Source organism: Haliotis asinina, chromosome 2 (assembly GCF_037392515.1).
Source record: "Haliotis asinina isolate JCU_RB_2024 chromosome 2, JCU_Hal_asi_v2, whole genome shotgun sequence".
Lineage (NCBI taxonomy): Eukaryota > Metazoa > Mollusca > Gastropoda > Lepetellida > Haliotidae > Haliotis > Haliotis asinina.
The window spans coordinates 31,617,802-31,645,472 of NC_090281.1; the positions used below are offsets into that span (position 1 = coordinate 31,617,802).

The window sequence follows — 27,671 nt, forward strand, 5'->3', positions numbered from 1 at the left end:
GTGGTATGAAGGTCTCAGTTCGTGGAATCGACGTATGTGAGTGACGTGTCATAATAGTAATGTTTACGATGACCCTTTTACAGGTAACTCTTAACGCGAACACCTGGTGTCATCGCTATTGTTTAGTATGAGTGAGGGAGAAAGAATTTACACCGCTTTTATCCATATTCCAGCAATATCACGACTGGGGACATCAGAAATAGGCGTTACACATTGTGCCAATGGAACAAGATGGAATCATAGACAGGGATGATCGTTTCTAATCCTGTCGCACATAGCATTTATTTTCTGATACCCACATTCATGGATGTCAGTGCGTCAAAATACCGACTGGGGAATGAATATTTGGTTTCTTTGTTTGTTGTGTCATGGCATAAGGTCTGTCCACATAACTCCACCGTTTTCTCCAATGACCCAGTCCGATTGATCAGTGGCATTTGATTCTTATCCCTATCTTCAATGACATACCAACTACGACACAAGACATACCAACTACGACACATAACATACCAACTACGTCATCCGGCCGAAGTGGACGTTTCCAAACAAGCATTCACATGACAACGATTCCATTCATACATTTATAGTTGACTTGATGGTTCAAATGTAACAATGCTATGGTCCCGTTGAGGGCATAATTCATACTCTGACACAATGCTTTTACCCCTTTTAGCAAAATGTTAATATCTAGCATGTCCTGATTGTATTGCTACGAGAGTGTATTTTCTGTAAATTGAATAATTAATTAAATAACAATTATTATTGGGTCACAACGTTTGGTGTTTTTAATGATAATTATTATGGGTCACATTACGTATCATAAATGGTCAGTAATTTTAGTATTTTGGCAGCAGGCTTTCAGGAAGTGCTTTAGAGTTACCTCCTCTTGAGTGTATGTTTTGATTATTTGTGTGTACTTCCGGGAGACTGCTAGTAGATTCCACGTTGATGGCGACGGCCGTAAGTGCTCGAACTTTCAGGAATTATTGACTCTGTATGTAAAGGCTGGTTTCCGTGTTGTCAGACACGGAAATATACAGACTACTGGAGTATGTATCTGCCTCTCAGTCAACGCTTGATCTTCATAACCGCTGCATGACAGCTCGCTGTGTTACATTCTTCATAACTGTTTCTAACTCTCGCACCAAGATTTTGGTGAGTTTTTGTGACCCATTACTTTGGATTTGACTCAGTAGTATTGTACATGAAACCTCTGTTGAGTATATATTGAAAATATCAAACTTCTCAATGTTATATTTGGCCGGTTCTGCGGGGATTTCTTACACCTTTTGTCACGGCAAATGTTTAACCATAACAGTATGTAGATGTGAAACATACGGACGGAAGATCATTTCCCAGAATTTGGGATCACTGAATCACTGCGTATATAAAATACTTCTTAATATCTATCATAAATACCTGTACAGATATGGGTTATAGTTGGTCTTCATTAACCCATCCCGTTCGAAAGAGGCCACTAATTGATTCTGGTGTTCGGGTTCGCTGTCTTGGGTGACACATGTCATTATTTCCCAAATGCGTGGATTGATGCTTATGCCGATGACCACTGGATTGTCTTGTCCAGACTCGAGTATTTACAGCCCGGTGCCAAATTGGTCGGTGCTGTAATATTGCTGAGTGCAGCATTAAACAACAAACAATAACAGCATTCTTAAAGGTTTGCGCGCCCTGCGAACCTTGATGATATGATGGTGGATTTTCAACATCTGACCCTTTCACAAACTTCCATCAAACCACCCAAGAATATCACATGGAGTTAGCCCCAACCCCACACGCACCCAAAATGTTTGCTATACCCAACATCGCCATCGTCAAAGAAGGACACAGACAGGGTTACTTGACGTTTATCCACTTCAGGAGTACATTAATCTTGAACGATTTGCAGCTCTGGTGGTGCACAGTCCTGCAATTCATCTTCCTTATCGACCACCCTAGCCTGGCAGGCATCATTGACAACCTTGCAGCCCTCTGGTGCCCCAAATACCCCCGCCGCATAACCAAATCTACAAACAAAATGTTGCTGCATGTCTTGAAAATTGAAACTGGAAACCCGTACAACACCCATAAGACACTGTCCATCTCAAGTTAAATTGACGATGTGCAATGATATCTGATTATGCTTGATACTAATATTAACATTTCAAATCAAAATCATTGTGATAATAATGGAAATCATTTGACATCTGTCATCAAACTGTTGATTTTAAAACATAACCATTTTATGAGGTATCACTTAACGTACTTGTTATTCATTCATTATCATACAAATACACACACACGCAAAGTACCTTAATATTTTTTTCCATGTTCGATATTTAAATTTCACTACTCTATAAACGAACAAAAATGGGGCCTTGATTTAGTTGTGTATGAAAAAAGGCGAGATTTCGTTATTTGTGCATTTTCCACAATGACAGTAGATGGTATAAACATCCCAGAGAATTCAGAACTGCGAAGTGCGTTTGTGTTCGGGATGTATTTTGTCGAAGAAGGAGAAACGTGTCCAGAGTCTAAAGAACAGCGTAAGAGGCGACTAACGGGATCGGGTGGTCAGGCTCTCTGACTTGGGTGACGCATGTCATCGTTCCCAATGGCGCAGATCGGTGCTCATGTTGTTGATCACTGGATTGTTTGGTCCAGACTCGATTATTTACAGACCGCCGCCACATAGCTGGAATATTGCTGAGTGCGGCGTAAAACTAAACTCACTCACTCTAAAGAACAGCAGGTTGCGCATAGAAGTGTTATTCTCCACTGTCATTTCCACCTATGCATGACAGAAGACTCCCAACAGAGGCATCTACAGACCTCTGGCTAAAGAGTTTCCAGTTACCCAACAAAAACGTCCCCACATGCATGCATGCATGCATTCATGCATCCATCCATCCATACATACACACACACAGAGAGAGAGAGAGAGAGAGAGAGAGAGAGAACAAAGGAGTCCCCACGGTGTTTAGTACCAACCCTTGACAGGAATCTCCACCTACCCTTGGCAGTAGAGTCCATACTCTGAGCACGAACAGTCCATGCATTCCGTTGTTTTCCAGGACGATCCGGGCAGGAACTTAATACCTTTGTAGGTACAGAATGAAGTCTCTGTTCCCCATTCTGAAAGGAAAAATGAAGTATTACATGATTCATTTCACTGAATTTTCTCAATTTAATCTTCAGTATGACCTAGTTTTTATTTTCATGAAACACGGGTTATTGTTTTAATATATTACAGTGAATCTAAAACTTCCATTGCTTTGGGAGCCTCGGCATGAAAACAATACGATTTTATTGCAAAACATCAGCATTTCATCGATAACTCTTGAAGAAGTCCAGCTGGTTTGGATGGTTTGGCGGATTTGTGGTGACGTGAGGGTTGTTTTGGATGAGAGGAACGGGGGTTTAATGTATAAATATCCTCATGTATATGATTCCCTTTTTGTAAATGATACTGAAACCAACTGTCACACATATCTAAGAACAGAAATTCCGCTGGACGGCTTGGAACCAAATATGTCCAGCGTGTCCTCATATGTGTATTTGCCTAAGCCTTACCTCCCCGAGAAGAATAAGAAGGTTAAGAACTGATCTCCAGGAAACCATGCTTGTCGTAAGAGGCGATTAACGGAATCGGGTGGTCAGGCTCACAGACATGGTTGACACATGTCTTCGTATTCTAACTGTGCTCATGCTGTTTGATCGCTGGATTGGCTGGTACAGACTCGATTTCCAGAAAGAAGTTAATCTGAGGACGTGTCAAAAAAAGTCACAAGATATGACAAACACCTGCGCAGAATCATTAGACGTATGACACATTACTTGAACCGAATGATGCAGTATTTTCCCAAACCAGGCATATCTGACATAAGCAGAGTAGATAAGCAGAGGAACCCATAGCGTACAAAGAGAAATTCCTCGCTGAGCAAAGTCAGTTCGTGGTTTTAGTTCCGGGTTAAATCCTTCTAAGCGTGCCTCTTCTGACCTTGAGCTTGCCAAAGGTCACCGGAATTGCAATAAAATGAAAGCCCTCGTAAAATCTACGAAATCTCGGATAAAAGGCTGTGTCCATATTAAGTTTACGAATATCCTACTGGCACATGTTTTGAATCACTGATATGAAGCAATGATACCAGGTATTCACAAAAGATGAACGTATCTGCCCAATCCGTGCATTCCACCCCATTTGTTCAGAGATGTACGTATACCCTGCAGTTCCGGACCTGCATTATCCTTGGGTGAGAGACTCGTCGTGTCTCTGTTGATCCACAACTGGTTCAAATACCAGTAAATTACATCTGCCTTTGTCATTGCTTGATCTGAGTTTATTATACAATCTTTTGTAGAAATATCAGTGATCAGGAAATCAGTTGTTTGAACATCAAACTCATATGTTGGTTTACGCTACACTCAGCAATATTCCAGCTATGTGGCGAAATAAATGAGTCTGGACCAGACAACCAAGTGACTGACAGCATGAGCATCGATCTTTGCAGTTTGGATACAATGACTAGTGTCATCTCTATACATCAGCGAGCCTTACCACCGATCACATTACTCGCCTTTCACTATTACCGTGGCTTCCTAAAGATCAATTCTAACCCGGATCTTCACAGGTAAAACACCAAAATGTCAAAGCGTGGGGTTTCATGAAGCAGTATCCACTAAGGAAAAGAATATATACTACAGAGAGTGCCCCATTCGCTATTCGCAGTATCAACCTTGTGGAAATGTGGACGTTGTATGTATTAAGTCACTCTTAATGAAATGGCTGTTGAGTTCTTTTCCACCGCTCGTTGCGTGACAGCAGTTTTATCTCGTGTATGAATTCCAAACTAGTATCTACTTGACTTCTGAAGACAAAGTTCAAACAGCCATATGGCTACTGTAGAGATGAAAAGTGCTGGTGCTCCCCGAAAAAACGAGACAAGAAATAACAGTACTTTAAATATCTAGAAAATAATTGGATTTATTATAAACAATTCAACTTTCTAAATTTTCTAAAGTAATGACAACAAAGGAGAAATTACGAGAATATATTTGAAGCAAAGATGAAAATCGGCAAATTTCAAAATATATACACATAATTTCGACACAAATAATTTCTGCTACAAAGTATTACCATTGAGCTCTCCTACACGTTTTCACTGAAAAAGCGTCTTTTTGCAGTTTTATTGGCAGTTTTAGTAACTGTGTCCTAGAATATATTAACAATAGGAGTGCAGTGAGAAACTCAGACAGAAAACTTACTGTTTGTTTCCTTTTCAATGCTACCACGACTAATAAATCCTAAGGCACTGGTGACCAGGAAAAGAAGAGTGAATACTTGCAGATACATGACGTATTGGCGAGTAGGTCTTTCTGAAAGAACAGTAACAGCAAATGCAAGTAGAACCAATCGGATCTCGTCCAACACTTCAGTGTTTGGTCATTGTAGTTAGTAAGTGACTTTAGTTTTACGCCGCACTAGCACGTGCATAATGTATTAGCGATTGGATCTTTCTAAAAGATGTAAGAACAGTAACAACCGTAACACAGATGCAAGTAGAACCAAGTGGACTTCGTTAACCACTGCAGTGTTCGTTACAGTGAGTGAGTGACTTTAGTGTTGCAGGCCTCTACAATATTCCAGCTATATGGCGGCGTTCTATAAATAATTGAATCTGGATCTCAGTTTCCAGTGATCAACACCATGAGTATTGATCTACACAACTGGGATACGATGACATGTGACATGTGACATGTGACCAATTAGTCGCCTCTTACCACAAGCATGGTCCATTCTATAACGGATCATCAAGGGTATGTGATCATTGAAGAATTCTTGAACGTGGTTCCTGGTGATGTTATCTTCACTCGTTGACAGTTATCAGGGGAAAATGAAGGGCGGGGTTAGTATCTGGTTGAAAGACTGACGTAAAAGTTGCTTGACACACGCAAAATTTCAAACAAGTGTATGACTATGAACACATTTACGAGTATCAAAAAGAGTAAGCCTCACCAGGACAAAGATATAAATGTAGCTACTTTTATGTTTTATTCTTCTACATATTATCTGTGAACCTCAAGCAAACTGCTTTTGATACATTCCAACCTCAGGATCCTCATGTTGTCTGACTATTTAAAATCTGCAATAAATGCATCACAAACTTCCGGAAACAAACTATGCAAGAAACGTTTTGTGAGTTTTGGATTGGACAAACTTAGATATGCAATTTAAAACTACAAACGCTTGTTAAAGTGACTACCCCCTTCGTGTTTACTGAAAGAGCGTGTTCACTGAAGGAGCTTGAGCCAAATGTTACACCCCAATGTGGTGTTCATATCTCGTGAACCATATTACCCACATATGGGAAACTTTGGATCTGACTTTGTTAATGATCCCTTCAGAATAAAATGGAAACTTTACAACCATTTGACATCAAGTGGCTTACTACTTTTTGACATCTCGTAAATACATTTTAGTCCATCTTGTTATTCAAAAAAAGACCAAATAGATTGTAACTCCTTCATTGACACACAAACATGTCAAATGTGAGTGTAACAAGTTCCCAGACACCTTAATAGACTGAGCTGCATCTTAAGACAGAACAACATGGAGACACTTAACATCAGGTTAGAGACCACCACCACCTTTAAGAGTTATATATCATTAGCGACCAGTGACAACCGTGTTAGAAGTAATCCAGCAATTAATCCTTGTCGTTACTAAGAGTTGACAAGGCTAACAGGATCGAGGGTCAAGCTGGGCGAGATGGGTATGAAAATCAGGGAACTAACATTACTATAACTTGTTCAGTTTTGTTTTAGTAATGCTGAATGGGGTGTAACCATCCAACCAACAAAATAAATTTTGTACTGCTTAGCCCTAAGTATCTACATTTGTAAGATATCCAATGCGTAGTGCAACTTACCTGTTCAGTAGATACACTTCTTACTGCATGTGAGTACAGTGCACAGTTGACTATAAATGCCACCAGCGTAAATGGACATAAACATCTATTGTGACAGTATTGAGTATTGACGTACGTATTCATGCTGGCATGTGACACTGAACAATTATCAAGGCATTACTCGGTTTCTTTTAGTTTTTTTTTCTATTTTTAATTAAATTTAATTGAATTTAATATATATACATGTTCGCTCCTTCAGCAGGTGAATATTGAAGGCGCCAGGGTGAAGAATGATAAGAAGTTGTTATTCATACAGTGGCATGTACTCATGTTCGTCCAACTTCGTCTAAATGCCCCTCAAAAACTCCTGTCTAGCTGATATCGTGTTTACGTTCTTGTTAATTGACGGCGCTCCTACCTCTACCGCTGTACAGTCTGTCAGAGAAATTTAAGAGGAGAACAGCCTCCAAGATTATCGAGGCTCAGGTCCATGTTGGTGAATACATAATTGATTAAGGAAAAGTAAGTGAATTTAGTTTCACGATGCGTGTAGCAAAATACCAACGATATCATGGCGAGATGGACTTCAGACATTGAGCCCATGTGAGAGTCGAGCCCGGATCTACCCCACCGCCCCGATTAAGAAAGACAGACAAATAACCATCAAACATGACCAGCACCAGTGGTATCACTCATGAAAGGTAGAAGATCCGGATTAGAATTGATTTTCAATAACCCAATCTTGTCGTAAGAGGCGGCCAACGGGATCGGGTCGTCAGTCTTGCTGACTTGGTTGACACATGTCATCGTATTCCAGTTGCATAGATCGATGCTTCTGTTGATGATCACTGGGTTGTCTGGTCTCAATTTGATTATTTCACTACCGCCACCATATTGCTGGAATATTGCTGAGAGCGGTGTAAAACGAAACTCATTCACACTGAAAGATGTGAGAACACGTTCTCCACTGCCATCGTCTCTCGCAAACCTTTATTGTGTTTTGAAGCAGATCCATTTGGTTCTGATGAGCTCTCAATAACCCTAGTCCTGATTAATTTCAGTGCATCAAAGCCAGAGATCTTTCTGAACGACAAGGTCAAGATACAAACGAGAGTCTTCACATGATCCATAACGTGAGATAATATTTTCTCTAAAACGAAATAAAACACCTTTACGTCTACTTTATAAAACACAGGAGTTTCAGCTCGGGTTTGGCCGTAGGATCCTTGCTAAGAACCATTTAGGTGCTGCTGTCACTGAAGGTGCTGTTGAATAGGCTGATTCGTTGCTACAGCTGCCTTCCCTTGTCGGCTCCAGTGATGGTGATGTCCAGGTCGTTGTGAAGTTCGTTGATGGCATTGTATCCCAACTGCACAAATCGATGTTCATGATGTTGTTCACTGGATTGCCTGGAACAGACTCGATTATTTACTGACCGTTGCCGTATAGCTAAACTTGCTGAGTGCGGCGTTAAGCAACAAACCAACAACAATCATTGTAACCACTACACTGGATAAAATAACCTCACCGCCACTGCATGTTGCATGTTTTTCTCACACAAAACATCACACATACTGGTATTATTTAAAATTTCAAATGCAACTTCATGCACAATTTCAAAAACATCTCATGAACACCTTTAGGTTGGTTTCTCTAAACAGCGCAGAGAATAGAACAATGCCACAGCAAGCACATTGGAAGTAACCGGTCGAAAACACCATGTGTCCAGTATCATTTTATTAGCGTACATGCATGCTACATTGTCTGTGATTTACAAAAGGTGAGGGCGGTAGGGTAGCCTAGTGGTTCTCATTAACTGGTCACGACGAAGACCCGGTTTCGATTCCCCACATGGGTACATTGTGTGAAGCCCACGTCCTTTGTCCCCGCCGTGATATTGCTGAAGTATTGCTAAAAGCGGAGTTAAACCAAACTCACTCACTCACAATAGGTGAATCTCGGTCACTTTATCTATTATCACATTGGTACTCGTGTAATGGTATCACTTCATTTCCCCTTAGTCTTTCAGTCATGATTTGTATGTGTGCAGACTAGCTGTCCGCGGTAAATAATCATATTCTTCAGCATCTACCATGAGAACTATTACTTTGAATCAGAGCAATGAAAAGCAAAAGATAATTATGTAGCGTGACTCTACTGGACGTCCACTAATGTTCATTGGCTGGATGAACATCGTTACGACATTTTAAGGTAATACATAATGGCACATTGAACTTGAGTTGGTGTCTTATGACTATATTTATGACAATATTACCTCTAATGTTCTTCTGTTAACAAAAGTGGCAAATTCTTGTCGACCATCTTAATAGATTACAGATCTTAGGTTGCACGCTTAAAACTTCTCAAAAACTGAATCCAGGTCACCCGTGCAACCGGTTGTGCAAGCTCACTCAGTGTCACGCCCGATGTATACCTGCAATACCCAAGCTGGAACTTGATCAACACAAACAGCGTTGCTTTGGGCAACATGTTTGTGACTGGTACGTGAAATCTGGAATTGCCGTCATCACCTCACAAACATTTTGAAATCCTGCCCCTGATTCCGGGTGCTCAGACCCTGACAAAATTATCCCCGGGCCCGAGAGTCGGACTCTGACAAACTAGCTCGAGAGACCGGATACAGTATAAACTAATTGGCAAAAAGGTAAAGGTCGAGTTTGGCGATCCATAAAAACGACACAGCACACAAGGCTGATTACAAGTTTAATATGAAATGAAGAATGGTTACAGACGATCATTTAGGGTCATCATGAAGGATGTTCTGACAACACGACGTGAGCGCGATAGTTGGACAGTCATGGGTTAGAACGTGCTGGTTTTCAATCATATATGAATGCTTATACGCGAGTGTCAGATTTTATACACATTCATTTGAGACACAAGTTTAGTGTCAGTAACGGGTATGGCCCCTATTTGTCTGAACGCATGACGTTAGGCCTCGTCTCATCGATGAAGTCAGACGTCTGAAAACGTATGCTGGATTTCCTTTGGCACTCCCCCTCAGGACACGGTTCAGCTTGTGTGTTGATAACTAATTTCTTTCTCATACTATGATCCCATAGATGATCTCTTTTGAGTTCATATCTGGTGAATGATCAGACCAGAGAAAGACATGCAATGTTGCGGTGGTTGAGAAAGTCCTGTGTCGGCCTTGCTGTATGGGGCCTGACATTGTTGTGTTCAAATACTTTTCACCGTGGGTGCAACGGTCATCATTTAGTAATTTTTGGCTACTACTAATGGTTGATCGCATTTTTGTGCATTAAAGTGTACAATTTGTCAGACTCATCATTTTTATGCCCCGTTTTATTTGTGGTTTACAGTGCTTCACAGATCTTCGTGAAATAGCTCTGTCCTTTTGACTTCAGTAAATATGGTTTCATAACACATACACTTCGTTGTATGTGCATGAAGTGGGCACACTGCATTGTAAATTGCAATACACTAATTGGGTGCAACATATACATACAACACACACTCACAGGTTGCTGAAGAGTCATTTTTATGGAAATTTATCCTGAATAGTTTTTGCTTTATTTTTTTATTGGCATATTAGGGGTAATAATGACTGAGGATAAAATATTTGTACGTTCAATAACATCTGTTCTCGGTCGATTGGCCAACAATGCATACAATATTAAGGTAGCTGAATGTTAATGTGCACGTTCAAAATTAATTCCTGACGGCAATTGTCCAGTTCTTTGTGAGCTAATCTTCAACACTGAGTGAACTCATTCATGTGAGAAACGAGTGTTCATGTTATGTGTGTCTGACAGGTTGAATATTGAAAAATATGAGAAGGTGAAGAATGATGAGACGGAAAATATAGTTTTGGGATTCATCATGGGCAAAGTTAAGTGAGCTCCTGCAAATGGTCACACGATCCCTCACCTCAAGTGATTGTGAGAGTTTAGTTTTATGTCGCACTCAGCAATATTCCGGCTGTATGGCGGCGATCTGTAAATAATCTGGACTAGAAAATCTAGTAATCAACAACATGGGCATTGATCGTAACTTAACTGGGAACCGATGACATGTGTCAACCAAGTCAGCGAGCCTGACCACCCAATACTGCTAGTTGCCTCTCTTAATCACAGTCGCCTTTTGTTGCAAGCATGGGTTGCTGAAGCCCTGTTCTACGCCGGATCTTCAAGGTCTGTCACCCTCAACTATGTGTAGCGGCCCTTGGTGTGGACATCGCGCATGGATTTTCAAGATACCGTGGTATTCAACTTTACTCAACGTCTTTGTCGTTTAGAGTTATCGCCCCTTTCATTTAGCTCTTGAGTTGTGAAGATATAACTTCCAATGAGTAAACTGACTTGATGTGATGTTACTTAAATGGGGAGCAATATTGCTGTAAATGCATCACCCGGATAAAGAACATTTGCTCTGGTCCCGGACGATATCCCAACTTTCTGTCCCACTAAAGGAGGATTTAAGGAGAAAAGACTGTGTACTGTTTACGGCAGAATTGACAAATGATCTAAAACTAGTATTTAGTTAGAGTTAAAAAGCATAAATTATGAACACAATAATGATGTCATCGACTCCCAGTTGCTCCGATCGATGCCGATGCTGTTGATCACTGGATTGTCTAGTTCAGACCGCCGCCCAGTGCGTGGTAAAACTAAACTCACTCACTCTAACACTGTCACATACTTGACATATCTATGATCATCGGGACGGCCATGATTGTTGTTAGTCTGATCACGTGACTCACCGGTGTTATTCCGCTTCTATCTCCTGTGAAATCCGCGTCCGGAGAATTGAGAAAAACGTCCCCCATGTCCCCTAAAATGGCGACGTCCTCTCTGTTACAAAATCTTTAGAACGCTGAGATGGTGTGAAGCTGAAATCGCAGCTACGAACATTGTCATAATCGTTTGGGGTGAAAATCTGGAGGTGTTCCTCAGTAGCGATTGACAGAACCCATACACGCAGGGATCAGGCTCTCTCCGGAATATTAACACCGAGAACCCACTCTAAATATATCCAAACTAAACCTGTAGAACAGTCAGTAACTTAGTATGCAGTTTCCGATATTACAACTTGGTAAATGTGTCAAACGTTTGAGGTCCGCCTTTGCAAATGTCCATTGAATATATATTACAAGTGTCCCCTTATCGACACGTCGAATTCCTTGACGACTGTCGTTGATCCTTCATACTCTGATGCTACCCTTGACTATGAAGCTCTCTAGCAGCGGTGACGTCTGGCTTGCGAAGGACGAGATCAGCCGTCAAACTGCTGCCATTTGGTTCTTCACATTGCCGTGTCGAGTCCCCTACACACTCGTGGCGTACGTGGAAACTTTAAAACGAGCTGTATGATCGTTGATCGATCATTTAAAGATACTTTCCACATGAAGTTTCTTTTCCTGGTCACTCTTGTCAGAGAAATCAATCTGACGTCCTGACAAGGGCAATTCGTTACATTATATAGGCTATACTCTACTATGGTGTCACCAGCAACGTAGACTTTCTTAAGACTTCATATAATTTCAAGTCAGAATTTTAAAACAAAATGGACATAGAAGCGTGAACAATTGCTAATCAGAGATTAATTTTTTTCGTTTCATTCCATTGTTACGTTCCCATGCTTTGATATTACGCCAAACTCTATTTAGATCATTGAATTATATTTCTGTTCCACCCATGCATATTCCTATACTGACATGTAACTCTTGTATATGGGTCTATGGCCTTTTCTGCAGTAAAGCATTGATTGATATAATAATAAGCGATAAACTCTTCTTTGGCTTTGTTCCCTCGAGGTCAGTCATAGTATGAGAACTGATGGTTAGGGTTGAAGGCGGGCAATAGAATTATCGTTGAAAATAACATAAAGTCTGATATCTCCAATAAAATTCATGAAACAGCGAATTGACCTAAGGATATGTTGGACCACAGGCAAAATGTAGCGCTAATGGCGTTGCGCAGCGTAGAGAATATGACAAGACTTCTTATATGCGAGCGAAGCGTGCAAAGGTTGGCAACGTACTTCCCTCGCTTTAAATCGATATCTTTTTTTCATGTCAAAACACCATCAAAGGTACACTCCCATTTCCTCACTTTGTTGTGCTCTCGGATTTCCTATCCTATGTTTAATAATTACCCACGTGAAATATGTTTTATTCAAAATTTTAGGCCCCACTCGTGGAATTAAGATCGCTCTTCGCCTCCATTACCCCTGCCAGCTTCCGCTTGAACGGAGTGATGGAACAAGAATAAGCAGAAATTAAAAAGAAATACCATATTGCCTAATTTTATTATAAACCTGTTGGAGTATATTTGCCTTATCTGTCGTCTCCATTGTTAGAAATTTCTTAATATTTATTTCACATAAAAACACTTCTGGCGTAATGGGCGAATGAAGCAGGGGAGATAACTATAAGTATTACATATGGTATAATGCCCCCTGTTCCTTCACTCCGTTGAACCGGAAGCTGAAAGTTGGAATGGCAGCAAAGAACGGTCTGATATACCACGAGTTGCTCTTAAAATGCTGAATAAAAAATATTTCAGGTGAGTAATTCTTCATCATGGGGTTGGAGATGCGAGAGCAAAACCCAGTGAAGAAATGGGTGTATAATTTTGATGCTCGCGGTATCTTATTTTGACATGAAAAATATTTTTCAAACCGAAACGAGGAAAGTACGTTGTCTTTGCTCGCTTCGGTCGCATTTAAGAAGACTGATCATTTTCTCTATACTGCCACCCCTACAGTTTGCCCGTGCGTGGATCATATTATTGATAACCGAAAAGACTTACTGATATCTTGAATTGAATTAGAGATATCTTGAAATGAATTTAAGTTATCTCAAATAGAGAAAATGTGTTGAGGAATTACTGACACCTAAAATTGCTTTAAACATAACTTAAACTGAATTGAAGATATATTCAATCGAATTGGAGATATCCTGAAATGAATACAAAATATGTCTTTAAACCAGTTTTAGATGTTAGTAATTGCAAGAATTAAAGATATCCATAATCGAATTAGAAATTGCTCTAATTGAACTGAACACGTCTGTAAATACATCTGTGAATATCGACTAATCTTTTCAAGAGAACTACAACTGAAATGAAGATACCTTGAATTAATGTCTCATACAATTATGTGCACTATGATCTTAACTATTTTCAAATATCTTTAGCACACTTAGAGATATCACGAAATATGGTCTTAATATCGCTGTAACACTTTGAGATATCAATAACTCTATAATGGATATGTGAAATTAATTAAAGATATCTTTAGTTATTTACAAATACCTTTAATGCATTATTGATATCTTTAAATAATATACAGATATCTTTAAAACAATTGACAATATCTGCAACTGCTTAATAAATGTGAAAAGGGCTTGCCGCACAAGTCAGCGATCGGTCCTGAACGCCTGGGCCCGTTGGAGACCCAACCTCAAAGCGGCCTCGCTTAGCGAATAAAGATGGCGACCGAGTTTAATGCATTCGTGACTGTTACGGTTAAAAATTTGCCCTATAAGAAACTTCCCCAGAACCAGCAAAATATGTAACACCGAGAAGTTTGAATTTTCAATAATTTGTTTTCAGCAAAAACAAAGGCACGATACAAAGGTACACAATAGAGGTTTCATATACAATACAACTGAGTCAATTCTAAATGGGTCACAATAATGTCAGCTCACCGAAGTGTTGATGTGAGAGTGAGTAACAGTTGTACAGAATGTAACACAGCGAGCGGTCAGGCAGCGGTTATGTAGATCATGCGTTGTCATAGAGCGGACACCCATGGTTCTAAACACGCCTCAGGTTAGTAGTTGGGCCGTCGCACTCTCCTTCCTCCTTTCTGTCTGTATAGTACCTCTGCTACAGGGGTTCATGGCCACGAAAGTTGAATGCGGGGCGTTTGGCGGTTCAATGACTGTAGCCAATGCAGAAATTGCAGTGTATGTGTTATGGCTGCGAGATTACAGTACCGCACTCGGATGACAGGCCGGGTCGAAGTTCTGCGTGTTTCTCCAAATAGACACTGTGTGTAATGGAAGAAACAGCTTTTCCCTCAGAAGTCAGGTAACATATTCTGTGCGGCATTAATTGTGGGCTCTCTCAAAGTCCAGTTGAATAGATGCTGTCGTGTTTTTTTAATTAAACACATTTTCTCACTCCACTTAAAGGTCACGTGCAACATAAAACACAACTTTGCAGATTATGATACCTTTCGCTATGTACTTACCGAAACAAATAATCTTAAAAAAACAGTTCAACCTATGAAGTTGATAAAAAAACGCCATGACAAAAAAACCCTCGAAATAGGACGTCACAGAGAAACCTCAATGTCTAATCTGCTTGTTACATAAAAAAGATGCTGACTGTGATAAACAGACTCTGTCACAGAGATACCTTAATGTCTAATCTGCTTTATACATAAAAAACATGCTGACTGTGATAAACAGACTCTGTCACAGAGAAACCTCAATGTCTAATCTGCTTGTTACATAAAAAAAACATGCTGACTGTGATAAACAGACGCTGTCACAGAGAAACCTCAATGTCTGGTTTATTCACACCTATATGTCTGCCTGCCTGTCTACTAATGACAATATGCAATGCACCAATTCGATCATTGACCACATCCAGTTTGAAATTAACACCTTTCTGGCTTATACGCCATAAACAAATAGCCGGCTAAGCGTATCTGCAAATGAACCAGTGTCCAATAGAAACACTTGAGTGACACCCAACGCCTCTGACTGGGTTTGGTATCGCGGCTGTTTCGTTTCGAGGAAGGTAAATATCCAAGTACAAATTACTGCATTTGATTTGCGATTATACGCTTATAATTCTGTTAAAATGTTGGTGTTTTTTCTTAATCAGCAATGCATTTTATATATCATGAATAAATGATAACCGTGTTTTAATTACGTTTGATTTTTTGTTGCGTGTGACCTTTAAATACAATTCTAAACAACCAATGTTTTTGAAAAATGTAATCCCAAGATCAACTAGTACTCCAGATACATTAAAGATAAATAACTCCAAACCAATATGTTTCCCTATATGTTACACACTGATACTCACTTTATTGTAACAGTGTTTTGAAAGTAAATCACCCGCTCCAAATATCTATTTACTCCCGACATGGATTTTGTTTCCCGGTAATCATACACCGTATCTTTAGGCTTGCCGGTACGTATGCATGTACTGAACTACCCTGGAAAATTACCTCTCCTGGGACATCCGAAACATGATATGTTTTAGCCTCCGCGGATGGATACCGCCATGGGACAGAGGGATGTGCTGATAATGCACAGTTCACCCTATTTACTAGTGTACATATTCCATCACGCTTTTATATTTTAGGAGTCAACACGTCTGATTAAACTTATTTGGTTTACTTCCACTGAGAAAATATCCGAAAACGTTTAGAACTATATTTATTTGCGTAGTTATATACATATACATTGTTTACATAGGTTGTGTGGTCCCAGTGCTGTCATCAAAGAACTATGGAGAGCAAGCGATGCAGTCACTTTCATGAATAGATAGGTATTTTCATAAACCTGAATGTCGCAGGTGTCGGACAATATCTATGTAATAATGGAAAAACAGCTTTCATGAGGCCAGTCTTATCTGATTTACAGCACAATGGTATGGCTGCGTGAACAAAGCGCCTTACTCTTTAAAAAGTCCGGTCACGCAATATGTAAATTAACCTGTTGCAATGATGTTAGGTCATCACTGCGCCTTCAGAAGAGTGGGGAGTTCGCTCGCATCACTTTAAAAGAAGATTTATCGCATCTCGCAACGACAAGATTAACCATTATTGGATTTCCATTTTCTTTAGCAACGCGTAAGTATATGAAACTGTCCATTTATCTTAATTGATAATGTATGTTCACGGTGTAATATAACATGTATTAGACTGAATGTGTGTCAACAATTGTATTCTTGTGCAACAAACCCATGTTTGTTTTGTATGTTCACTTTGTTAGGGCAAACCGAATGAGATAAAAACACGAATATCATTCACAGATCTATCAGTGAAACAGTATCATATTAACAGGAATTAAAATTATTTCTTAGAAAACTAGTAATAATGCTGGGAACGAGTCTTCGTGTACAAAAGTGGCTTTCGTAGTAGACAGCCTCGGTCGAAAACGATCGAGAGCTTTGCCACTTGGGCACGTTCCAGAGATTCTTTTCATGTTTTTAATAATATTCGATACATGATTATTTAATATTACCTCTCACACACGTGTTCTTAGTATCTATATGAGATCAGTTTGATTATTTGAAACAGGTGCTTTGAAAACAGTTGAAAGTTTATTGACCGGGTTGAGTCACAACAGTACAGCTTGTTCAGCTTGACCTCAGCTACTCAACATATGCATGACTCGGGAGGTCAAATACCACATGCGGCAGAGCTGAGTTAACTTCATAAATTGGAGCGTAGAGAATGTTCGTGCAAAACATGTATACATGGATTCGTTACAGACCGAATCAGAAACAGTAAACCATCTGTAACTTTTTTTTTAAAGAAAGTTAGGACATTCTGACGATTTCTCGACACTGAGATGTCAAAAGGCGACTTTGTCTGGGCTGTTCGGACATGTTGACAATCAATCGACAAAGGTGCAATTCTTCACAATAATAGCACCAACCAGTTGTGGCACGGTCCCACAATGCATTAGTATTCACTTGATCAGGTCAACGAATATTCCAAAATACTTACGCAGGTAGGTTCCGATACATGGCATTTGGCAGTCTACAACCATGCAAATTAATGTCACGTCTCATTTGGTTTTTAATTGCATTCTTCTCCCTTTAACATTCGGCGTCTTCTACATGACGTCTTTCCCGAAGTAGAATATCAAAATCTCGTTCCACATAAGATGTAGGAAAACAGACTGAAAGTAACCTGTAGATGTTTGGCCGAGGGAGATTTTTGGAACTATACTGAACCACAAAAGAACTGACACACAAACATACACTTTAATTAACCCAAATTGACAGAACGGAGCAGTGTATTCACACTTGGCAATCACGGTTAGTGAATTTTAGAGAATCACATACAATGAAAAAATGGTATGGTTAAGATGACCCCAAAGTCAGTATTATGACCGTCAAGCTCATCGATGAAAGCGTAGCATCTTCGGTACATGGAATGAATTAGTCGGCTGAAGAAGGCCATAGACAATTGGGTGCAAACTCTGTGAAATGCCGGATCTAGTCCAATTGCGGCTGTCAGCCTTTGTTGGAGGTCTTTCAATCTTCTTTGAATCTTGTCTCAAAAGGTGTTCTACTGGACTTAAATCCGGAATGAGTGCAGGCTGTTGTAGGGCTTGGATGCGATGTTGTCTTGGGAAGTGCAACGCTGTACTGGCAGTGTGGACTCGAGGGTTATTTTGCTGGAAGATGAGACTTCCATGACGCCCAAAACATGGTACAACGTGGGGTCTCATGACTTGGCCAATATAACGAGCAGCTGTGACGCCATTTCCTCATCCTGGACTAAGATTTTGGAACACCACGGTGCCATCAACGAGTTCAAACCTATTGCATGCAAAAGCCTTGGACCACCACACATGTCTCTTTCAACAACACACTTACTGGTTAATCACCCTTACAACGTTGCTATTTTTATAAATTCTGCGACACTTTAACCCGAACAGAGTTCATCAAAATAGGTACCCCAGTGAGGGTGATTAAACGGTTCACACCACGAGGGTGTACGCGTGTAATGTATTAGGCTTAATGAAGATTATCAAACTAGGTACAGTTTTATATTTTTAAATAGCAATAATTGCCCAAGGGTAGTGTATCACGTTATCCTAATAGAACACTTCCAAGAACAACCGATATCCGATATATCTTACCCCAGTCGTTACAAAATTGGAAAACAGTTCCCCGCGTCTTCACCATAATCTCTCTCTCTCTCTCTCTCTCTCTCTCTCTCTCTCTCTCTCTCTCTCTCTCTCTCTCTCTCTCTCTCTCTCTCTCTCTCTCTCTCTCTCTCTCTCTCTCTCTCTCTCTCTCTCTCTCTCTCTCTCTCTCTCTCTCTCTCTCTCTCTCTCTGCCTTCAACTCTCGTCAGACAGTATCGGCTGTCGTAAGGTAAAAAAGCACAGGACAGGACTATGATCTGGTCTGTGGCAGCAGAGGTTTCTTCCGCGCAAACGTCAACGCATGCTATCGTCACTGATGGGTCTGTTGTGAGTCCCAATGGTCTGGCGCGCTTTTTCTGTCGCTCTTGGGAAGCGTACAGTTCAGTATATAGTACGATTATATGGACTTTTATGAGAGCTTTCATATAATAATTACTGTGTAGCTGCAACCATGCCTTTGCGCACAGTAATCATTCTGTAGGAATAATTAAAATCAAGACATTATACTGATAAAAATATTCTAAAGTGTCATAACTGACAAGGGACACTGGTTTCACTTGTCACTACTCGCCCCTTTCCGTATTCGATTTTCAGGAATAAACTTAGTTGTCACCAGTGGATCAGTTGTCTCTTTTTTATATTTGTCGTACAACTGCGAGAACCCTGATGACATCTGAGAACATTTTACTGAGCTGCGATCTGCTACGCCACCTGCAAGCGCATTTAGTAGTTTAAGCATGGTATGTCCGTCCTGGCAATGATCAACAAAAATGAAAAGTGATTCAATGTTATTCGAGGCAAAAAAGTACTACCATGAGGCACCAGAAGTTTTCGGAATTCCCAGCGGTGTACACTGTAAATAATACATTGCCTGTAAGCGGGGTATATTGAAAATAATAGAACAGCGCTTAGCCAAATAGAAACCGACATCCATGTGTGAGGTAAGATCATTTATAAACTGCCTACGCGAATCTCAAAAGCACACCAAAGTGCGAATTTGTGTACGATGTCTGTCTCATCGAACCTTACACAGAGAAAAAATAAGTGGAATGATTTTGTTAGAATAATGAATAAAAACAAAATATCAAAATTAAAACCGACTAAATTTAAAGCAATGATATGAGGGCAATTACCTTGGTCGACGAATGTATTTACGAATATCCACATAAAGGAACAATGCCATTCGTCAACAGCTGTCAAAGAAACCTGTTCTGTGTCATGTGTCTAATATGTAAAAACTGTATATAAATCTTTATTACCAGTGAAGAGCAGGATAGTTTTATTATGGACAGTCGACTCCTTTATTGTAATCGATAAGACGTCTTGGTGCTGATCTTCACCTAAACGTCGGATCGAATGCAATAAAGAAGATCTGTTCATAAACTCGATATCGTTCCTGTTTGACATATGGTTTCTAGCCTTTGTCGGGTAATCTGAGTTGAGTTACCACTACTTAAACCTGTTATAAATTCATTAACTGAAGTAAATATTCACAAATATACAGGTGTAGATTTATTCCACCGAAGTTGTGTTACAGCAAAGGCAGTAGTAACCACAGTTTCACTTGCAGTTTGAAGTGGCTGCAAACGTATCGGAGTCGGTGTTGTGGAGGATACAAACAAAACTGTATTGTTGCATAAGACATACATGTAAGCATTTGTTCTGTACCAAAGTTAAAAACTGTATGTACCAATGTACCCCCAAAAATTTGGGATGTCTCTGGAAGTTGTAAAGTGATTTCACTTTAGCTTACGTGTTCAAACGTTTGTTTTTAATACCAAAGGTCAATAGACATTACAATGTCAAGTAGCAAGATTAATATAAAGTTTAGAAAGAAAGAGAATCAAATTTGATTAGTCATCATGCAATCCATGCATCAGAAATAAAAAAAATCACTGCTGGGATACTTTACTACAATCAGACAAGACATACCGGGGATAGTTTCGAAGATCCGCACCTAATGGGTACATACTGTTTTTACTGATCCATTGCTGATGTCAAAACAATTCTATCAAGGGGGACAGTTGCCCAGTCCCCGTTTCCGTAACAGTCGAGTGAGGAGGTTCTGACCACCTGGCAGGTAGGCGATTGTTGGTGCGAGACATCAATCACTTTGGGTCAGTGCCTCTTTAACATAGCAAAGCTTACGTCTTGCGGTTTGGTTGTCCACAACGTGTCATTGTAACTTTGAAAATAACAACGAGAACAAGTAAACACTTCTATGTTATTACATAAACTATTATTATATGATTACACTATGGCATTGAGAAAGTGATCAAATGTATCATATCCTATATTTGGGATTGTGTTTTTTTCAACGTATCTCTTCAAAACTGGCCGTTGGGAGGGACAACCAACATCCGGACAACCACTTGCCCCACACTGAACCTGTTACAATAGTCCTTGACACGATCTGCCCTTGAAGATCGGGATTAGATTGATCTTCCATAACCCATGCTTGTCGTAGGAGGCGGCTAACGGGATCAGGTGGTCGGGCTTGCTGTCATAGTTGACACATGTCTTCTTTTCCTAAATGATCGACACTCACTAAAATAACTGGATTCTCTGTCCAGTCACGGTTATTTACAGACCGCCGCAATAAACCTGAAATATTCCTGGATGTGGCATAAAACTAAACTCACTTCTGCAATGACCAAACACTGCAGTGGTGGACGACCGTTCTACTTGCATCGGGTGTTCCTTCAGCTGTTTCTATGCTTTCATTTTTCAGAAAGACCTACTCGCCAACACGACATGTATTTGCAAGTATTCATTCTTCTTCTCGTGGTCACCTGTGCCCAATCATTTACCAAGCAGATTGAAACGGAAAAAACCCGTAAGTTTGCAGTCTGGCCTTATTGTTACATAGTTCTTATCCATGTAGCCCAGAACATAATTGTCAGAGAAGAATTTAATGAATATTGAGTAAATGATAATACGAGAGATCCTTCGTTGCGTAAATTATTTTTATCGAAATTTCTCTTTAATCAAATTATGTGCATCTCAGTCGGTAGTGCTTGTATGAAAACAGTTAAAACATTTCTTCTTTCAGCCTAATATCATACGCATAATTATTTAGCACATTTTTCAATTACACCTCAGCTGTCGTCAAGTAAATCCTGTATGCATTATGTTTGCCATTGGACCATCGAGAATACTACACGAAGTCACATTACATGAGGATTATTCGAGACTAGTAACCTTCCTATGGTTTCATAGGAAGGTCACGAGTTTCGTATAATTTGTATGTAATGAGACCGAGTGCGGTATTTCACTTATTACCCACGTTTTACAAACTGACGAAGTAGCTTATTTTTGCAATTGTTTTCCTTTCAAACCGAAACCGGTTACAGGAAGACGTCGGGGAAGAAGGTTGTACACCTTTTGCATGACATCACACTGTAATGACGTCTGACCCCTAGGTAACCGACGTCACGATGCATGTCAGTTGTCATTGCTTCGAACAGAATACTACACTAAACTACTACGTAACACCCCGTTTCTTGTGACCGGTGGAGGTCCCGGGGTAGAATGGGCCTTCAGCAACCCATGCTTGCCATAAAAAGCGACGAACGGGATCGGGTGGTCAGGCTCGTTTACTTGGTTGAGATATCTCATCGGTTCCCAGTTGCTCAGATCGATGCTCATGTTGTTGATCACTGGATTGTCTGGGCCAGAGTCGATTATTTACAGAACGCCATCATACAGCTGGAATATTGCTGAATGCATGGTAAAACTAAACTCACTCACACCCGTCTCTTAGCAAATGTCACTGGTGGAAACATTGCGTTTATGTTTTTCGACGGATGTAATGTCTCAGCTGGACTCACAATCAAACAACGACACGGCAAAGTTTGCGATGTTTACATTCCGACAGTGCATATAAGTTGTAGAAGGAAAGAAAAATGCACGTGCCTGTTAAGAATGGAAACACAGTTCCGTCACAACGTAACGTAATTGAGAGGCCATAGATTATCCAATCAGATCGTTAGAATCTCAGGTCAAGTCGTTATGATAAAGGTCTGCGTGATATGAGAGACTAGTATGCACTGCCCACGTGGGTAATAAAGCTATCTATTTTAGTTTACGATCAGCATATTAGTGGACAAGGACAAGGGTCACCTGGACAAAAAACACTCGGACAAATGTCACCTAGTACAAATACCACCCGGACATATGCCACCTTGGACAAAAGCCACCTTGAACAAGAACCATCATGAGCAAAAGCCACCTTGGACAAAAGCAACTTTAGACAAATATCACCCGTATATATGCAACCGAGCACAAATGCCACTGGATATATGCCACATGGGACAAACGCTACCCGAACAAAAGCCACCTAGGTCATATGCCACTTAGTACAAATGCCATCGAAATAAAAATAAAAATCACTAGCAAAATATTACGCTTCCCAGATGTATTTGCATGATATTTCATTTTCATGTACACGTTTTCATCATTGCTTTCATTACCATCTTGCTTTCATTTTTTTTTCATTCACGGTCAGATCTAGATGCTATGCTCCAATGTAATGTACATCTAATGTGTCCATTGATGCATATTGGCACAACTAACCATGACAACACAGCGAATCCACATCCATAATTAATAACTGCCTAATTATGGTTTCTTTCACACTTCTAGTGTAGATGTCAAAGTAGTGTTTATAGCTGATGTCATATGACTGACTCAATGGTAATTGAAGTCAGGTAGATCAGATATATTACAGTTTGATTGTAAGGTTGTGTTCTGGATGTCTGTGAACTGATTTAAGAAGCATAAACAACAGATTGAGTAGATACGTTCAGTGGTGTATGTCATCTTTGCAAAGTGGGTTACAGCTTGAGTCATGACATGAATGGTAAAAGTGATATTTCAGTATTGGTAAGTGTTTGGAAGTAACTTGAGCACTTTTGTGGCAAAACATATATATATGCAGAAAAGTTGACAAGAGAATTTAATCATAAATTGTGCACTGTCACAATTCACAAGCATGTGATTGTAAGACAGTCGAAAACGCAGGATAGACATAGTTTTAACCGAGATTTCATAGGTTGTATAAGGACTTTTATACTATTGCAATTCTGCTAAACTTTGGCAAACACACGACCAGAGGAGGAAGACCGAGAAGGCCAAGAAAATGATTCAAGGATTAAACTAAAGCGTGAAATTGAACTAGTAGGGAATGTTTCATGCTGGGGGACAAATAACAATTGTGGGTTTTTTTTCTGGGGTGGGGTGAACGGAGGTTGTGAAGGGATCTCATCATCAAGTTTTACATCTACAGATTTCACATATATTATTGTTTGTTGTTGTTTATCGCTCAATAATATTACAGCTATTTCGCATATGAATAACTGTGTCTGGATCAGACAATCTAGTGATCAACGGCATGATCATAGATCTATACACAACCGCGATACTTTGACAAACCCCAGATCACAAGAGAAAGAGAGAGAAGGTCCTATAAGGGATTAAACCTACTTACTTGGGCTATTGGATATGATCCAGCCTGGCTTTAGGGGAATTACTGCATCACTCAGTAGAAGTGATGTGTTAGGTCTAATGATTTTTTCGCAGATGTTTGTCACATTGTGACCTGTACGCTACTTTGTCAGATTTCTTAAGTACAAACTATGTACACAATATTGTTCAAATGTTACAAGACACCTTCGTGTTCTTAGGCAAATAGTGAGTGAGTGAATTTAGTCTTACACCGCACTCAGCAATATTACAGCTATACGGCGACGGTCTGTAGAATAATAGAGTCTGTACCAGACAATCCAGTGATCAACAACACGAGCATCGATCTGCACAATTGGGAACCGATGACATGTGTCAACCAAGTGAACAAGCCTGACCACCCGATCCCGTTAGTCGCCTCTCACGACAAGCATAGTCGTGACACGACAAGCATTCATGAAATGCTGATAGTCAAATCCATGCCGAACCCCACAAAGCAATGGGAATTTTAGATGTATTGTAATTCATCTGACCCACTAAAACATTAACCCGTGAGTGAGCTAGAGGTTGAGTCACACTATTTCAGCCATATCGTGACGTGAACAATTACTTAGTATACAAAGTAAATAATGCTAAATTGTAACAAAAATCAACACACCAGAAAAACAAACAAAGGAGCAATGTAATTCTTGATGTTTTCTTTTCAGAATGGGGAACAGTGATTTCCTTTTGCACCTACAATGGCACTCAGTACCTGCCCGGATCGGAGTGGAAGACAAAGGATTGCATCGCCTGTTCATGCTCAAAGTCAGGACTCAGGTGTACGGGGTAGGTAGATAGATGGGTAACACTAAGGGAACTCTTCTATCAGCAAAGAAACCACAGTGGGGTAACTTCTGTCAGGGGTAGGTGGATACCAGTCTTCTGACACTTCTGATCGACAGAGGTTCGTGGATACCAATGTTAGGACACGTCTATCAGGGGTAGATAGATACCGCTGTTGAGACATTTCTGTCAGGTGTTGGTGGATGCCGCTCATGGGACACTTCTGAGAGGTTTAGGTAAATACCACTGGTGGGCCTCTTTTGTCAGTGTTAGGTAGATACCAGTGTTGGGACTCTTTTGTCAGAGGTAGGTGGATACCACTGTAGGAGGACTTCTATCAGTGTTGGTAGATACCACTGTTCGGACATACCACTGATCGGACACTTCTGTCCGTCATGATTAGGTAGATACCACTGTAGGGACACTTATAGTCTGGTTCATAATTATTGAGAATTTTTCTTCTTACTTTGAGCTATCCTAACACCTCAACTGATTCACTGATACTTAAAACTAAGTAATGGTATAAGGGAGGTAACTCATCTTGGCCTACTGAGTATAGTACAATTAGAGTTACCTCCCCTGAATTTGTAGCAGACGTCATTTTCCTCAGCACTGTCAACAATGTCTGCTGAAGATAAAAGAAGGTTGATTTTTGAGTTGTGTAATCAAGGAATTGATGATGTAAATACATTGGCAGTGAGAACAGGAACTCCTCTTTCTACTGTGTATAGGATTAGGAAGAATTTTAAAGAGGGAAAGGATTTGGGGCACCAGAAAGGAGCAGGGAGACCCAGAAAATTGGACTTCTCAGATCGCGTCCGGCTGGGAATTTTAGCGTCTAAAAAGCAAAGGGCAAGCATCTCCAACATCAGGTATGAAATGATAGAAAGGGGATCAACAGTTGTATCAAAATCTACAGTTAGAAGAAATTTGATTGATCTTGGATGGGAGAAAAAGACTGGAATTCTTTCTCCTCTCATGAAACAAGAACATAAAGACAGGCGTGTTGAGTGGTGTTTGGCACATGAAAACTTTGACTGGGAAAATGTGATTTTTACTGATGAAAGCTCAATATGGGTATATCCCAATAATGTGAAAATATGGACAAAGTCTGCGTCAGCACCGTTGTATCGACGACCTAAATACAGCCCAAAGTTTCATGTATGGAGAGGGATATCCTTATTAGGAACGACCCCGCTGTGTGTGTTTGAGGGAAATCTGGCAAGTCAACGCTACACTAACATATTAGATAATTTTCCCCTTCCAAGTGCACATGTGTTTTATGGAAATGACTGGATTTTGCAGCAAGATAATGATCCTAAACACACCGCAAAACATGCCAAGCAGTGGTTTCAGGAGAAAAATGTGACTACATTACCATTTCCTGCATATAGTCCTGACTTAAATCCCATTGAGAACATTTGGGGGATGATGAAGGAATGTGTGAATCAAAAGGGGTTGACAAAAATTGAACACATGAAGAGAGAAGTGGTCTGATACTAGGACAGCATAACTCACGAGACACTAACCTCTCTGATAGGAAGTATGCCTACCCGTCTTAGACTGTGCCGTGAAGCTCAAGGAGACTTGATAAAATATTAAATTGTTACCTACACAACATGAAAAGGTCAGTTCACTTTCACAATACATTCAATTTTATCTGATTTGTTCTCGTTTAATAATATGAAATGCTTTAGCTATTCTCAATAATTTTGAACCATACTGTATATCAATATTTAGATACCGCGATTATGCAAATTCTGTCAGGGGTCGGTTTAAAATCGAATACTTAATTGGGAAACTGTTTTTATCTAAATGAAGGGCATAAGCGTTTTAAGTTTTGCATGTCTGCTTTAGAGGGATGCACATGTGTGAGATGGCTTTGTATATTTGTATTTTGTATATATGTATTTTGTTTTCATGTTACACTGTTTGAATAAGTTACATCAAGTGATATTTCGTAAAAGGTTAGTTCATGACAAAGGCGAATACTACTATGGCAACGATTCTGGCCTGGAACATCACTGTTAAGCATGATTACAGCGGCAGTTAAACGTGGGACGAACAACGTAAGTGCTTCTAGTTTCAAGACATGCAGCAACGTTTTATTTTGCAGATTTGGTTATGCGGCGGGAGTATTTCAGGCACCTGCCGGCTGCAAGTATGTCAATGACGGGTGTCAACCAAGGCTGGTTATTGAGGGGGATGAAACAAAAGACTGTGCGCAAGAGTAAAACATCATTCATGTAGAATGTACTACTGAACCTAATAAACATCAAGTAACTCTGTCTGTGGCTTTCTTTGTTTAAGAAACGATGATGGTCAATCGGGTTTATCTTGCGTGCGTCATCGTTTTGAGTGGAGTGGGAGACGAACCACCTACATACAGAAAAAAATACAAAAAAGAATTTATAAATTGTGCACTATCACATATCTTAGCGATCACAAGAGTCGAACACGTACTATGGACCTCTTTTTAGTCGAGATTTATTTGTTTGCATGAGGACTTTTATACTATTGCAATGCTGCTGATCAAATCATCTACAGTGGAAGCTGTCTAAACCGGCACTCATCGGGACTGAAGAA

The 27,671-nt window shown here is 40.0% G+C and overlaps 1 protein-coding gene and 1 long non-coding RNA gene across 2 annotated transcripts; one reads left to right on the forward strand and one right to left on the reverse strand.

Moving 5' to 3' along the window:
• Positions 1-1,849: 1,849 nt before the first annotated feature.
• On the reverse strand, positions 1,850-7,018 carry LOC137273598 (beta-microseminoprotein-like). The gene is made up of 4 exons (XM_067806354.1): positions 6,927-7,018; positions 5,263-5,373; positions 3,012-3,132; positions 1,850-2,024 (listed from the first exon to the last, which is right to left on the reverse strand). Exons 2-4 carry the CDS (start codon positions 5,348-5,350, stop codon positions 1,886-1,888), a joined length of 348 nt encoding a protein of 115 aa, XP_067662455.1. The 5' UTR covers positions 5,351-5,373; positions 6,927-7,018; the 3' UTR covers positions 1,850-1,885.
• Positions 7,019-16,587: 9,569 nt separating this feature from the next.
• LOC137273602 (uncharacterized) lies at positions 16,588-27,373 on the forward strand. The gene is made up of 4 exons (XR_010956141.1): positions 16,588-16,763; positions 21,529-21,633; positions 24,968-25,088; positions 27,202-27,373. It is a non-coding gene; the product is annotated as an uncharacterized lncRNA (long non-coding RNA).
• The last annotated feature ends 298 nt before the right edge of the window (positions 27,374-27,671 follow it).

Excerpts from the sequence above, each read along its gene's own strand:
- LOC137273598 (XM_067806354.1), bottom strand. The coding sequence starts at position 5,350 with ATGTATCTGCAAGTATTCACTCTTCTTTTCCTGGTCACCAGTGCCTTA. Across the intron at positions 3,133-5,262 it reads CATTGAAAAGGAAACAAACA|AATGGGGAACAGAGACTTCA; the intron begins GTAAGTTTTCTG and ends TTTTCCTTTCAG. Across the intron at positions 2,025-3,011 it reads TATGGACTCTACTGCCAAGG|ATTTGGTTATGCGGCGGGGG; the intron begins GTAGGTGGAGAT and ends TTTTGTTTGTAG.